General features: G+C 49.9%; 1 protein-coding gene across 1 annotated transcript; it reads left to right on the top strand.

Annotated features, from left to right (window-relative positions):
- Window positions 1–912: 912 nt before the first annotated feature.
- GPR149 (G protein-coupled receptor 149) lies at window positions 913–13,234 on the top strand. Its single transcript, XM_018079187.2, has 5 exons — window positions 913–1,845; window positions 2,743–2,935; window positions 3,491–3,837; window positions 11,668–12,893; window positions 13,056–13,234. The coding sequence occupies exons 1-4, from the start codon at window positions 913–915 to the stop codon at window positions 12,220–12,222; spliced, it is 2,028 nt and encodes a 675-aa protein (XP_017934676.2). The 3' UTR covers window positions 12,223–12,893; window positions 13,056–13,234.
- Window positions 13,235–13,624: the final 390 nt, after the last annotated feature.

Here is a 13,624-nt window from a genome sequence, read left to right as displayed (position 1 = left end):
TGCCATCGAGGCTGTTGGACACCCAGGGCGTGTGTGATGGCTGAGGGTACAGGAGGACAATTTTCCAGCCTCTGATGCAGCTCCGGTTGGAATCACGTGAGGAATTAGGGTTTACAGATCCAGGTGCCCAGGGCAGTGACCCCGGGCTCCCTGTACACGATCCCTGCCGGCAGTGGAAGGTGTCCCTGGCTCCGTGGGGATCGCTGATGCTGGAGCGGAGTGGCCCCTCCTGCAGCCCCTCCTGTGCCCTCGCCCAGCCCGGAGCACCACCAGCAGCATTCCAGCCGAGCTGCACGGCCCGGGAGCAGCCTCGGGATTTACGGGAATGACATCCGCGGCTGACATCAACTCGCAGCATTTGCATTGGATTCCGGTGTGCTCGGAGGTGGGGCTTGGCGGGGACTGCTCCAGGCTCCGATCCAGCCGGAGGGACCTGGGAACATCCTCACTCCCGGCTCTCCATCCTGCACCGGCTCCTCCCTCCTGCAGCTCAGGCAGCGCAGGGTGAGTCCAGCAGCCTCTCCTCCTACTATGAGTCTCCAGGAGCTACTACAGCTCGAACAGCCCTGGTGCTGTGCCCTCGGTCCAGCCCGGCTCGGGAGCAAGGCACGGTGTGGGTGTCGTCAGGAGGAACGGCTCCGGCTTACCTGGAGAGCCTTAATGAACCATCTTCCAGCACGGAGAGGATTTTGAAGAGTTGCATTTTTTCCAGCACCTTTGGTACTTCATTGTTGCCTGGTTTTTGTTCTGGTTATCAGGGGTGCTTTCACCTGAGTATTTCTTCATCGGATGCCACAAAAGAGTGTCTAGGAAAACAAAGAAACTTGTGATGTGGAGCTGACAGTGCTGGTTTCAGCCAGTGAAAACTTGCCGAGTCAGTGAGAAGGCAAAGAAAAAGGAATGCCAAGGACAATGTCAGTGATGCCTGGTAATTTGTCACTCAATGGGACGAGCTTCTTCAGTGAAAATTCTGGCATCGAGGACAAAACCAGTGAGCAGAGGACTTGGAATGTCTTTCTGTTCTGCTTGACTCTTACCATTGCATTCCCAGCCCTTCTGAGCAGCATTTATTCAGTAGTTTCCCTGCTGAAAATGCAGAACAAAACCACAGTGTCGATGATTGTGACCTCCTTGGCAGTAGATGATTTGATCAGCATCATGCCACTGATTATTTTCATGCTCATGCAGTGGTCGAGTGAAGGCCTCCCCCAGCCTCTGTGCACCACCTCAGCACTTATGTATTTATTCCAGGGCATTTCTAGCAACCTGAAAGGGTCACTTTTAGTTTCTTACAACTTCTACACCATCAACACGGCTGAGACGCTGAGCTGCAGCCCTTCCAAGCGTCGTGTGAGCGTGGTATGGGCCATCCTCATCACCTGGATTGTGGGTTTGCTGATCTGCATTCTGCCCCTCTGCGGTTGGGGCCGGTACATCCCCACCTCCTGGGGCTGCTTCACCGACTGTGCCAGTTCCTACATCCTGTTTGTGTTCCTTGTGTACTCCCTGTGCGTGTCCCTGCTGGCAGTGCTGGCTGTGCCCCTCACTCACCAGCTGCTGTGCTCGGCTGGGCCGCAGCTCTCACACACCGACTACCTGGAGGTCCCTGGAGGCTTCACCTCCCCCGGGACACCCGCGGCTGCCCCGGCGCTGTCCCCGCTGGACCCCGCGGATAAAGCCCTGCAGCACTGCCAGGACTCGGGGGCAGTTTTGGGCAAGGGCGTGGCCGGGAGCGGTGCCCTCATGAGCAGCTCACAGAGCAGGAGCTCCACGGTGGGCTTTGCCCAGAAACGGTTCTCGCTGATCCTTGCGCTGACCAAAGCTGTTCTCTGGCTCCCCATGATGGTAAATTGTCAGCTCACTGTCCAGTGTTCACTCACATTTCAGGGGGATGTGGCCTGAGGGCCGTGGATTGAAACAGATGAGCGGTGGCCATGGCAGTTGTTCTTACAGTATAGTTGTACCAGCAAAAGTCCTTTCCAGCAGGTCTGTGCCACTGCGTGAGTTTAACTGGTGTCCAGTGGGTTAGACAGAACTTTGTTCACAGGTCTGATACTCTGTTGTCACATCATTCACCAATAAAGGGGGGAATAAAGTCCCAGTTTGGTGTTCCCAGCTCTGTGATGAGGCATCTGCTCAGCATTTTGGGGTCTGGGAATTGTGCCAAGCTAATGGCCCCTCCTCACAGCTCTAGGTCCCCTCCTTTGGCAGGTGGGTTAAAAAGCAGGAGTTTGTTAAGAAAATGTGGTTTGTTTCTATCTTTGTAACCCCTGTAGTACTGGGGGTGGGAGGAGTGCTGTCCATGGATGTGCATTTGGGAACAGTGCAGTAGAAAGGGCCCTGCTGAGAGCAGGGGACACGGGTCTGGGGCAGTGTTAGCCCTGCCCTGGGCTGTGCACAGACTCAGCACCTGAGCTGGGGGTCCTCAGTGCCACAGGAGGGGCTGAGCCAGCAGTCCCTGCTGAGCTGCTTGGGTTGGGAGCTGTTTAATAGTGCTCAGCATCTATATTTAGCTTCAGCAAGGGTTTTTCTGAGAACTGCAGAGCGAGGGGAAGGGCAGTGAGGGTGTTTGCTCTGCTCTCTTTGGAACCAGAATCGTTGTGCTCAGCAAACACTAATGACAACCTGTGTCTTACAGCTGTGTCGTGTTCATGGCGAGATGTTCTCTTTATTCCTGGAAGTGCCTGAAGTGATTCTCATGTGCCTGAAGTGATACCAATTTCCAAATGCTCTGCCTTGCAGGTACAGATGGTTGTCCAGTACATCACTGGTGTGCAGAGCCTTGTGTTTGAGGCCCTGAGCTTCCTGCTGAGCGCGCTGGCTGCCACGGCCACCCCGCTGTTCGTCCTGTCAGAGCACTGGCTGCACCTGCCCTGTGGCTGCATCATCACCTGCAGGAGGGAGCCCTGGGCAGGGCCTTCAGGAGATCTCACAAGTAAGTGTGGAAGGGTTGCCTTCTAGAGCTCTCTTTTTCTCTGGGTCTTATGTAAAAACAGCTGGACAAATGGAATGGGTCGGTTGGAGGGGACCTACAGAACTCAACTGCATGAGTTAAGGGCTAAGGATTTCTGAGGATGTGGGAGTTGTTTCCCATTCTCTGGAGTGAAAGTCCTCTAACATTAGTGGATGAATTCCTGACATCTGCTTCATGTTTAGGGAGAAAGAGCTCCTGACTCCTAGAGAGAAGCCATCCCCTGTGCATGGCTTTCAGTTGCTTTAAACACACTCTCCAGGTGCAGAAAGGCTTGTGCTGCCACTGGTGCCCTTTTAGCACTTCCCTGGATAGAATGCAGTTCATCCACAAGGCAGTTTCTTCTTAGAAGTCTTTCTTCTCAACAGTTCATTCTGTTTATGGACAGAAAGTTGGCTGTTTGTAGCAGTGGTTGGATAATTTATTCCACGTTCAGTGTGTTGTTTTCACTGTGTGTGTAATCTCATTTTTCTTCTCGGTCTTGACTCTCAATATGGTGTTTCCTCCCTTCCTGCTTAGCCAAACGCAGGGGTTTTGAGTTCAACCTGTCCTTCCAGCAAGGTTATGGAATCTACAGAATATCCCAGGAGAACCACCCCCACCACAGCAGTGATGGTAAATCCACGTCCTGCCACAGCCTGGTGGGCTCTGACTGCGAGGCCCTGGAGCCTGGCAGAGGGAGTGGTGGTGGGCCTGGGCCCAGCCCCCCGTCTGCAGGGGCCTGCAGGGGCGAGCAGGGCACACACTGTGACCCACCAGCCATCCCTGAAGGACCAGAGTGGAGGTTGTCCCACGAGGAAAGCCATAAACCTGAGCTCACGGATTGGGAATGGTGCAGGAGGAAATCCGAGAGGACCCCTCGGCAGGTAAAATTGGGATTTACCCCATTCTTTTCTGATAATAAGAGTTACCTTATAAAACAAGAATGATTTTTACTTACATTGACCTTTCTATTAGTCCTGTTGGCAGTGTAGCTCCTTTTAGTAAAACTCTTACTTAGCATTGTGTGATGTTTAGTAACCACAGACCTGTTTGCAGATGCTGATCCTACAACAATTTCTCACTTTTATTCTTAATCTTGGAGTTTTCTAATTACTATTTTGTGTGCACCAGCATGATTTGTATATGGTAAGAGTTGAGTATGAGTGATGCTGGTTCATCTTAGTGAATAGGAAGATCTCTCCAAAAGATGACATTTTCAGGGGTATTTCCAAGCATCTGGTGACACTTTTTGGGTGGGGGAAAGGCAGAATCAAACCTGAATGTGCACTGTGGCACTCAGTGGACATTTGGCATTACAGTAGGTGGGAGTGGGGTAAGAACCTTTGTCAAGTCCACAAGACAGGAGCTGTAGAAGGCTTTAGGTTGGAAAGGACCTCTGGAAGTCACCTAATCCAACCTCCTGCTCCAAGCAGGGTGACTCCAAGCTTGATCAAGTTGCTCTTGACTTTTGCACATACATAGGTGAGGTGTATTTTCCATCCCAGTAAGGGAATCCCACTCCACCTGCTGAACACAAGTGTATGATCCGAGTCAGAGTAGGAATGTGTCTGCTATTTCAAATTGGACTGACCATCCCTTTCATCAGAAGCTGGGGTTCACTCTGTTGCAGTGAGCAGAGATGAACTTCTGCCTTTGGGGGCAAAAGAGGGGATGATTCAGCCTGGTTTTAATCTACCAGTTCTTGCTGAGGCCTCGTGTGCCATGTACAGTCTGGTTAATAAAGTCACTATATCAATAGGTTCATAACTGTGGCTCCTCGCAGGAATTTCCAGATGGTGTTTAAAACAAATAGTAATAATTTCCTTTCCCATTTCCTGTGGCTGCCAGTTCAGGTTGCAGCCCTGTGACTCCCCTGGCAGCAGGTATGAGCAGCTCTTGGTGCAGCACCTGGCAGTCACTGCCTGGGGATGCTTTCTGTGCCCTGGGGCTCTGTGTGTCCCTTTTGGACGTACCCTTCCCTACTTGCATTACAGGGAATCACCTTTCATCGTTTTCTGACCTTTCCCAAGGTATAACCCTGTGTGCAGTTCCCAGGCACTGAGGCTCCTGTGGGGTGAAAGTTCAGGCTTTGGAGTCACAGCTCTCCCAAGTTCTGACATTCAGCAGGAGCTGCCAGAGCTTCACAGCTGACATTTGCTTTGCTGCTGGGAAAGGGCAGGGTGTGAAACCCAGCAAGCTTGGTAAAAAAAACTTCATTGCATTGCTCAGGTGCATGGTGAATAAAAGATCAATTTGTGCCACACGTTAAATCAGTTGTAAACCATCCTGGTATTCATCCTGTCTGATGTCCTGAAGTGTCTGAGAAAAGTCACTTTGTTCTCATCACTGCATTTCTCACGTGTGTTAAAAAAGGAGTCTGTCCCTGGCATTGAGTGGCCATGTCCTTCTGCAGGAGGTACAGGGGTTCTTAGAGGGTACCCAGAGACAGGTGTCGTTACCAGAGTGCTTCCAGCTTCCTTTTCACTAGGACAACCTGTAAGAACTGGCAGGAGGAGGAGGAACTTGGCTGCCCAGCTCAGCTCCTGGGTGATGTGGTAGATGAGTCCTCCCGTGCCCAATTCCCAGCCAGCTGGGAGGGGTGGCCTGTCCAGCTGCCCTGCACGGCTCCCCTGCCTCAGCTGCTCCAGGGAAACCAGGGCTGGGAAGTCTCTTTGTGTTGGGAAAGCAGTATTTTGTATTCTGTTGTTTTCAGACCGTAAATAAGCGGGGGGAAGGTGCCAGTGAGTTTGGTTGGGCTGTTTGAAGAGCAGGGTGTCAGGCAGTACGTGGGATGCTTTGGTTTCCTGCTGAAGCCCTGGAGGGTGGCCCTTCCTTGGGGTGATAATACTCATGTCACAGCTGGTTGTCTCCTCATTGTCTGTTCTGTGAGTAAAGAGTTACTCCATCCAAGTGATTTCTCTGGAACAGAAGTGGCATGAGGGAGAATGAGGCAGCAGAGTTTATTTAATACCTGTGGAGAGTGGCTGTAATTGAGAGGGAGAGAGAAAATGGTACTTGTCATTTCTAACTCTGCTCGGCTGCATTTTTGAAAAAATACCTTTAACATCTCATAAAATACCCATGTATCTCCCTTCCTAAGGAGATGGAGTGTAAATATATCATGTCTTTTTTGCCTGCACTTAAGTGCCTTCAGGCAACACAAATCTCCAGGCTGGCAGTGTGTTCCAGGCTTGCTTGTTTTTTCTCTCTCACTCAGTACCTCATCTGAGGGTTGCCTCAAGCAAACTCTTTGAAGAGACTCTGTACAGAACCTCTTTCTGTGCCCTGCAGGGAAAGAGGGGGAGGCTGTGTAAGTGACTTCTGTGAGGAGGAGAAGTTTGTTTGACATGATAAATACTCAGGATGTCCCTCACTCCAGGAAAGTTGTGAACATTGCAGCAAACATCAGGCACAGCACAGAAGCTCAGTCAGGAATGGCCTTGCAGGTTCTCTTTGGTCCATCTGTACCAGCAGCTGATGCTCTGCCCTGCTGTTCCCATCGGGGCTCTTCCTGAACGTGGTGCTTGGAACCTGGTTCCTGCTTTCCAAGGAGGCTCCTGTGGCTAGAAAATCAATGTAACAGTTCACCATCATCTCCTGGCTTCGCTCCCCATGGGACAGAGGGGTGTGTGCTCCATGTGAAGGGAGAGAACAGACCATGCCTCAGGTAAAGTCGATATCCCGCTGTCCAAGGGGCCCTTGTGCCTTGTCCCTAATGCCACTTAATGGCCTGGGAGTTACAGGACAACTGGGACACCTGCCCATAAACCATTACAGTCCAGGCTGATAAGGGCTTGTTTTTTAAAGGCTTGTGCTGTTCTTCATCACAGTTTTCTGCATTGTATTTTCCTGGTAAGCAAACCCACCACTTGGTTTAAGTTCGCATGACAGCTCGTGGTGTGATGCTGGCAGAGGCACCCAGAACCTTTTTGCAGGACTGGCAGTACCTGTCACATGAACTTCATGGAGTGTGATGAAAAGGGTGAGGCCCAGTTCCATAGGGTTACAGGAGAGAGGAGTGTCAGCAGATCCTCTCCTGTCCCAGCAGTGACCGAGGGAGCTGGGCCAGACGTGCCAAGCTCTCATTTCTGTACCCACCACAGGCAGAGGACTCCCATGAAGCCCAGGAAGGAGGAGAGCCCTGGACTTACCTGAGCAGCCTCAAATCCAGATCCCTCTGAGCTGTGTCCAAGCTGCACCCACAGGGGTTCACTAAGGGTGCCAGGGGGGAATTGTTTGTGAAATATTGCAGGGCTTTCTGTTGACCTCAGTCCCTTCAGCCCCAGACAGCTGAGTACAGAAGCTCTGGCCTGGAGATGCAGGTGACCTTACCTGGATGCTCTGTTGCACTTTCTGTTCCTGGTCCATATAAATAAAAGTCTGTCTGCACTGGGCAGGCCAATGGCAGGTGCTGGGCTCAGGTCACCTGAGGTGAGCTTGTCTGTTCCTGTCATAGCCTGTTGGCTCTGCATTTACTGCAGTCAGCCTCTGAAGAGGCAAATCATTGCAGTAATTAATTTCACTGCAGCCAATTTTAATTTTTAGGGAAGTGGAAGACTAAGCTTCTATTTTAAAACAAACAGAAAATTCATTGTCTCTGGAAAGAGACATTGGGATCCTTACTGGAAACATTCTAAAAATAGATCTTTTCAGCTCAAGCTGTGTTTCACCAAAGTAATCAGGAATGCAGACTCCTTGGAGCTGACTTCAGCTTGCTGGATTTTGTGTTTGGGGAGGCAGAATGGCCCGGTGGGGGTGACATGGGACACAGCAACCCCTGTCAGCTCTGGGGCTGCCACTGTGCCCTCAGTCCCTCTGGGACCTCACCCCAGGGCCTGCTGCCTCTGCCAGAGACACAGACTCCAGTGTCACCTGTGCTTGGCTCTGACACTGATGTCACACCTGTCTCCTTATTCCAGGGCCTGTGATTTGTGAGGAAGTTAGGGATGGTGAGGGAAGGTCTGCAGAGCACCTTGTGCTTGAGTCCCTCACCAGGCACAGGTAGAACCAGCTGTGGTGCCTCAGGATGTCCCACTTGGCCTCCAGCTGCTGCTCCAGGAGGCTGTAGGTCTCCCATCAGTCCCCTGTTATATGTAAAGGTGTTCTGAGGACATCCTGAATCCTCTAGGGCATCTCTGATGGCACCACACAACCCTGTCTGGGCAGCAGTTTAGGGTCTGAGCTCAGTCGGGGGGGCAGCTCCTGCCCAGGTGCACTGGAGTGGCCTCCAAACAATTTTTCTTCTCCCCCCCATCGGGTAGGCATTCTAGGCTGTAGGCATTTCCTTTCTTACCCCAGTTAAGCTTTTGTTTCTGCATTGACTTTCACTGTTTCAACAGCAGTTTATTCTCTTTAAAATCAAACTGAGCTGGGAGCTACGGGAGCCACCACCCAGGGCGTGTGGCTCTGAACAGTTTATTTCTGATTTCAGTTGTTACCAAGCATTACCCAGCTAAGGATCCACCTGACACAGAGTCAGCTTTGCTCTCAGGAGATGGAGGATTGATCGATCACCATGGTTGGAGATTAGAGCTGTTCATGCTTTTCTTTCCCTGCTCTGCAGTCATTTGCTCCCTGAAATAAAAAAATTCCAGGAAATCCCAGGAACTGTGTGCTTATCCAGCCTGGATGATGGTCTTTGTAGGTGCTAAGTGCTGGAGAAATTGGACTACTGAGTTTAAGGTCCTTAGAACAGGGATGAATCCAGTTACACTTAATATAACGTGAAAAGTGTGTCAAAATGTTTGGTATTAGAAATATTAATGTCAGCCTTAAAGGATGGCCAGGCTTCCTCCAGCAGAATAAACTCTTCATCACTTGTAAACTAGAGTTTGAAATGGTTCTGAACATCACCTGTGAACACACCACAAGCAGAATTCAAAGCTGACTGCAGTCACATTCCTTTTCCAGTAAGCCCCCAGCTCTGCAGGTTACTGATGGGCTCCTGCAGCCCCCAAAGGGAAGCAGAGGGAATGCCACACACCCTTGGGAGGCACTTCCCAGCAGGGAGAGTCAGGCTCTGCTTTGGCAAGTGAGGAAATTAAGATTTTCATGTGTATTTGGCAGCTTAATATCCTTTATTAATATTTGATGTAATTATAAGTGTTTCATGGCAAACCAGGCAGAAAAGGGTGGGGTTCTTTGGTTTCTGCCGGTTTGCAAGGAGAAACACAAGAACAGATTCTGCAAAAATTACCTTCCCCTTTCTCTCCCCTTTCCTTCCCCTTCCCTCCCCCTTCAGGAAAGCCATCGGGATCAAGAACTTTTTTTCTATGCAGGAAAGGCCACAGAGTTTCTGGATTCTGTTTCTAGGATAATTTAAAAACTAAGCCAGATGGCTCTTGGTGGGCCCTCCCTCACTGCTTTGGGCATTTCCAAAAGGAAACCTTTCTGCCAGGGGCATTCCCAGCTGCTGTGGGGCTTGGATGGGTCAGGAGCCTCCCCCATGGACAGTGTCCTTCCCTATGGACAATATCCTTCCCTAGGGACAATACTGTCCTTGGTGAATCCAGGCTAAGCTCTGCTCAGGGAACTGGAATGGGGCAGGGGAGCCCAGTCCTGACCCACAGTAATGATGAGGAAGGTTTTGGCTCGTGGCAGCTGCAGCTGCCTCCTGTCTTCTGTGAAATCTGGCAGGTGGATAATGTAATTAAATAATGAAAGGATCTGTTTATCAATTATGCAGAGATTTCTCTGCTCAGAATGCAGCAGCACTCCGCAAGGAACAGGGACATTTGTGATTTATTTCGTTGGGATTTTTTGTCCTTGCTTGTTAGGAATGCATGTGCTGGTACATGGAGTTCTCCAGTGAAATCCCTGTCCCAGCTTCTGACAGAACATTCTCTGGGCAGGGGCTGCACAGGGGGATGTCCTGGGATGGGACAGGATGGACACAAATCTCCACAAACGGGGAAACTCAGCGAGGGAAGGGCCAGGAGGGAAAGGAAGCAGCACGGCCTTGGAGATCCTTCAGCATTCCCAAGGGATGAATATATGTATATTGTTATTATATATGATGTGTATTAGGCAACATTTAGACTGGCAGCTTTGTGTCTGTGCTGCAGAGCTGCACAGCCCAGCCCTGCAGAGGCACAGCTCCCAGGCAGTGCTGGGCTGCAGCTCAGGGGGTCCTGGCTCATGTTTTGGGGTGTTCAGTTCAAGTTGGCCTCTACAGAAAGACAGTGATTTTGGCTTCCAGAATGGTCTGTGTGCAGAATGCTGTGATTTTGTTAGTTGAAACATCTGAGCATTTCCAAATGGAAACCTTTCAACACTGCCAGAAATCAAGAAATTAATTGTTAAAAGGTAAATACTGTATAGAATCCCAGAATGGTTTGGGTTGGAAGGGACCTTAAAGTCCATTCAGTCCCACCCCTGCCATGGGCAGGGATACCTTCCACTAGCCCAGGTTGCTCCAAGCCCTGTCCAACCTGGCCTTGGACACTTCCAGGCATGGGGCAGCCACAGCTTCTCTCGTGTGTGTGTGTGTGTGTATATATATATATATATACACACACACACATACACATGCATGTGTACAATGAATAAATAAATACTTGTAGGTATCTGTGTATGTGGATGTGCAGGGAAAAAGTATCTGTAAGTGGAGGAAGAACCAGAACAGAGTGAATTTTCAATCTGCTGTGTTGAAGCAGAGAAGTGTCTGATCCTTCCTTCAGCTCTCCTGGCCGAGAGTGAGTGAGGTCTCTGGAAGAAAAGTCTTCCCTTCCCAGGATCAGAACAAGGCTCCCTTGGCCCGTGGAGTTGCCATGGATACCACCCTGGTGTGGGATGGATGATGTCCTCCAGCCTGGGGTGTCCTTGTGCTGTGCTGCCAGTCCTGCTGGAACTGAGGGAGAAAACAAGCTTAATGCTGGAGTTGGAGGGAAAGTTGTTCATTTTATTTAGGATTATTGGTGATGATCTCTGTGTGTCTGATCTGTTGCAAAACTGCTAAGACACAAAAGCTGCAGAATGGCACTTTGGTTGAAAAGACAGGGTTTGTTTTATTTCACAAAACTCTTTACCTTTGTGCCTGGTTCCTGCTTGCAGTGTCCAGGCCCCAGAGCCAGAGCACAGTGTTGTTGGGCACAGTTTGCAGGGACAGGTGAATTCTCTGCTTTAGAAACAGGTGAAGGTGTCTGGAATTGAGCAGTGTTTCTACTGGAATTGTTCTAGTGGAAAATGATGGAGTTCACTGCCTCCCTGGTCAGTAACTGCACAGTGATGTGGAGGACTTGACGCATCTTTTTCACTTCTAACAGTAAATACTGATTTCTCAAGAGAAAACAGACTTTTGGAAAGAGCCACTAAATCATTGGGAAATGTCTTATTCTGCAGAACTGGCGTGTTCATCGCAGTGTGTCAGGATTGCTCATTCTCCCTGCAGGTGCCTCAGACATCCCCTCCATCTTCCTGCTGTTCAGCCTGACAAATCCACAGTGGTTTATTAAGCAGGACCTTGCACTGAAGGAGTCAGCTTTTATTTCATATTCTGTAGATGTCCTATTGAGTCACAGCCACTTGGGACTTCACTTTTTATACTAGGGCGTGTAACTTCTTTCTGCTCTTTCAAGTCATAAGTACCAGGTATCTAAAATTGTGCAAGGAAAAGGCAGTAAAATAAATTAACAAACTGAGCATAATTGGCTTATTTACAATGGATTCTGACTTGAAACCCTGGCCTCAGGTGACGGTCCCTGTTTGTGTTGCAGCGCTCGGGCGGGGCCCTGGCCACCCCTCTGTGTGCCTTCCAAGGGACTGTGTCTCTGCAGGCTCCCACCGGGAAGACCCTCTCGTTATCCACGTACGAGGTGAGCTCTGACGGGCACAAAATCACCCCCATGGCCAAGAAAATCGAGGTGTTTCGGTCCAAGAGCGTCGGGCACGAGCCCAGCCCGGAGGGGTCCCCTCACACCAACGTTAAGATTCATCTGGAGGTGCTGGAGATCTGTGACAATGAGGAGGCCCTGGACACCGTGTCCATCATCAGCAACATCAGCCAGTCCTCCACCCAGGCCAGGTCCCCCTCCCTGCGCTACTCACGGCGGGAGAACAGGTTTGTGTCCTGCGAGCTGGGGGAAAGCGCCTCCTACTCCCTGTTCATCCCGTGCCACAGCCCCGGCAGGGACATCAGCATCTCCATCCCCGACACCGTGGAGGGCCATCGCAGCAGCAGCAGGCAGCACGTGGGCACGGGGCACCAGGAGGAGATCCAGCTGCTCAACAAGGCCTACAGGGAGCGGGAGGGCCAGGGCAGCAGCGGCTGAGGGGGTTCTGTGCTCTGCAGCTGCTCTGCCACTGCTCCCCTGGGCTCCAGGTGCCCACACAAATGCAGGGGCAGCTGGCTTTTCCTAACGTGAATTTTATTTGGGTACACTGTTAAATCCATTCAAACTGTTAATGCTCTGTCAAGGGGATAACAAACGCTCAAGTGCTTTACGGCTTTGCATAGTGAATTTCAAGTTATTTATTTATATACTATTTATTTGAGGAACATACATGTCTAGAGGGAATCCTAAATAAAGTCTTACAGTCCAGCTTTGGTGTTGTTGGCACTGGGTGCTGTGTCTGTGGGACCCTGAGGAAATGAGGGAGCAGCTCCACAGCTGGGAAGTTACAGTAGTGTTGACTCACTTGCAGTTCTTTTCAGCATCTAAATCAAAAAAATCCTAAAAATATTTGAATTTATATTTCCTTTAGAATGTGTGGTTTTCACGGTGTTAAAGGAGATGATGGAAATGCAGGAGGTTCGTGCATGGAGATGGAAATTGCTCTGGCAGCAAAATCCCACTGGTTTCAAACGTGAGCACTGCTTGGGTGTCCAGATACACTGTCATGGATTGTTACTGGAGCAAACAGGAGCAAACTGTCAAAACCACCCAAGTGACTCAGCACCAGGCACGTCTCTGTCCTGGACATCTAAATAACAGAACCAGAGGTAACCACTGCCCCAGTTTAGAGGCACCTCCAGGCTAAAGGGGGTCGGGGAGACCAACTTGTCTATATGTGGGTGCATAAGCCACTTTGTGAGGGGAAAAGAGAAAAGAAAATAGAAATTTCTAACTTGAGCACCTGCTTCTTCTCCCTTCATATGGCCAAGTGCTGGAGTGTTGGACTGACTGTCATCAGCTGTGGGCAGACAAAAAAGAGAGAATGGTTTCCTTTGGAAGAAGCAATCCTTCAACTGGATATTGAAAGTCAGTATGTGATACTGTGTGTCAGAGATCTAAATGCTGGAAATCCTGAAACGTGAGTAAATCACACCAACAAGGGAGAAAAGGCAAGAGAATACATAAAGAAATTAAGTTGAAGAAGCATTTACAGCTGCACAGTGGTGTTCAGGAAAACAAAATGTTAATTCACTGTTGTAAGAGTAATACTGATGGGAATAATTCTCCCTAATTTAAAAGGTTGAACGTCCCACTCCGGAGAACCTGGGCACGGTGTATCCCACACACGAGTGATCAGCCCACAGACCCAGAGCAGGGGCTATTTAAATATGTGTATTGTCTTTTATAAAAGAAACTATGGGAACAGTCCGGGTCCCAGAAAGGGCACGAACCCTGTATGTGACGATGGAGACCAATATTTAGTGTAGCCTTAAAATCTCCTTGCAGCTTGAAAGCCTACAAAGATCAAACATCAAAGAACATCCTTTTTTTAAAAAAA

This window comes from Manacus vitellinus, unplaced genomic scaffold (assembly GCF_001715985.3).
Source record: "Manacus vitellinus isolate BGI_N305 unplaced genomic scaffold, ASM171598v3 scaffold_45_pilon, whole genome shotgun sequence".
Taxonomy (NCBI): Eukaryota; Metazoa; Chordata; class Aves; order Passeriformes; family Pipridae; genus Manacus; species Manacus vitellinus.
Note: the sequence above shows the minus strand (reverse complement) of the source record. Positions and strands in the feature narration are given on the sequence as shown.

What these genes read in the sequence shown, in the direction of transcription:
- GPR149 (XM_018079187.2), top strand. Translation starts at nt 913, where the DNA reads ATGTCAGTGATGCCTGGTAATTTGTCACTCAATGGGACGAGCTTCTTC. An exon ending in TTCTCTGGCTCCCCATGATG is followed by an intron (nt 1,846 to 2,742) that starts GTAAATTGTCAG and finishes TCTGCCTTGCAG; the next exon opens with GTACAGATGGTTGTCCAGTA. An exon ending in CCGAGAGGACCCCTCGGCAG is followed by an intron (nt 3,838 to 11,667) that starts GTAAAATTGGGA and finishes TTTGTGTTGCAG; the next exon opens with CGCTCGGGCGGGGCCCTGGC.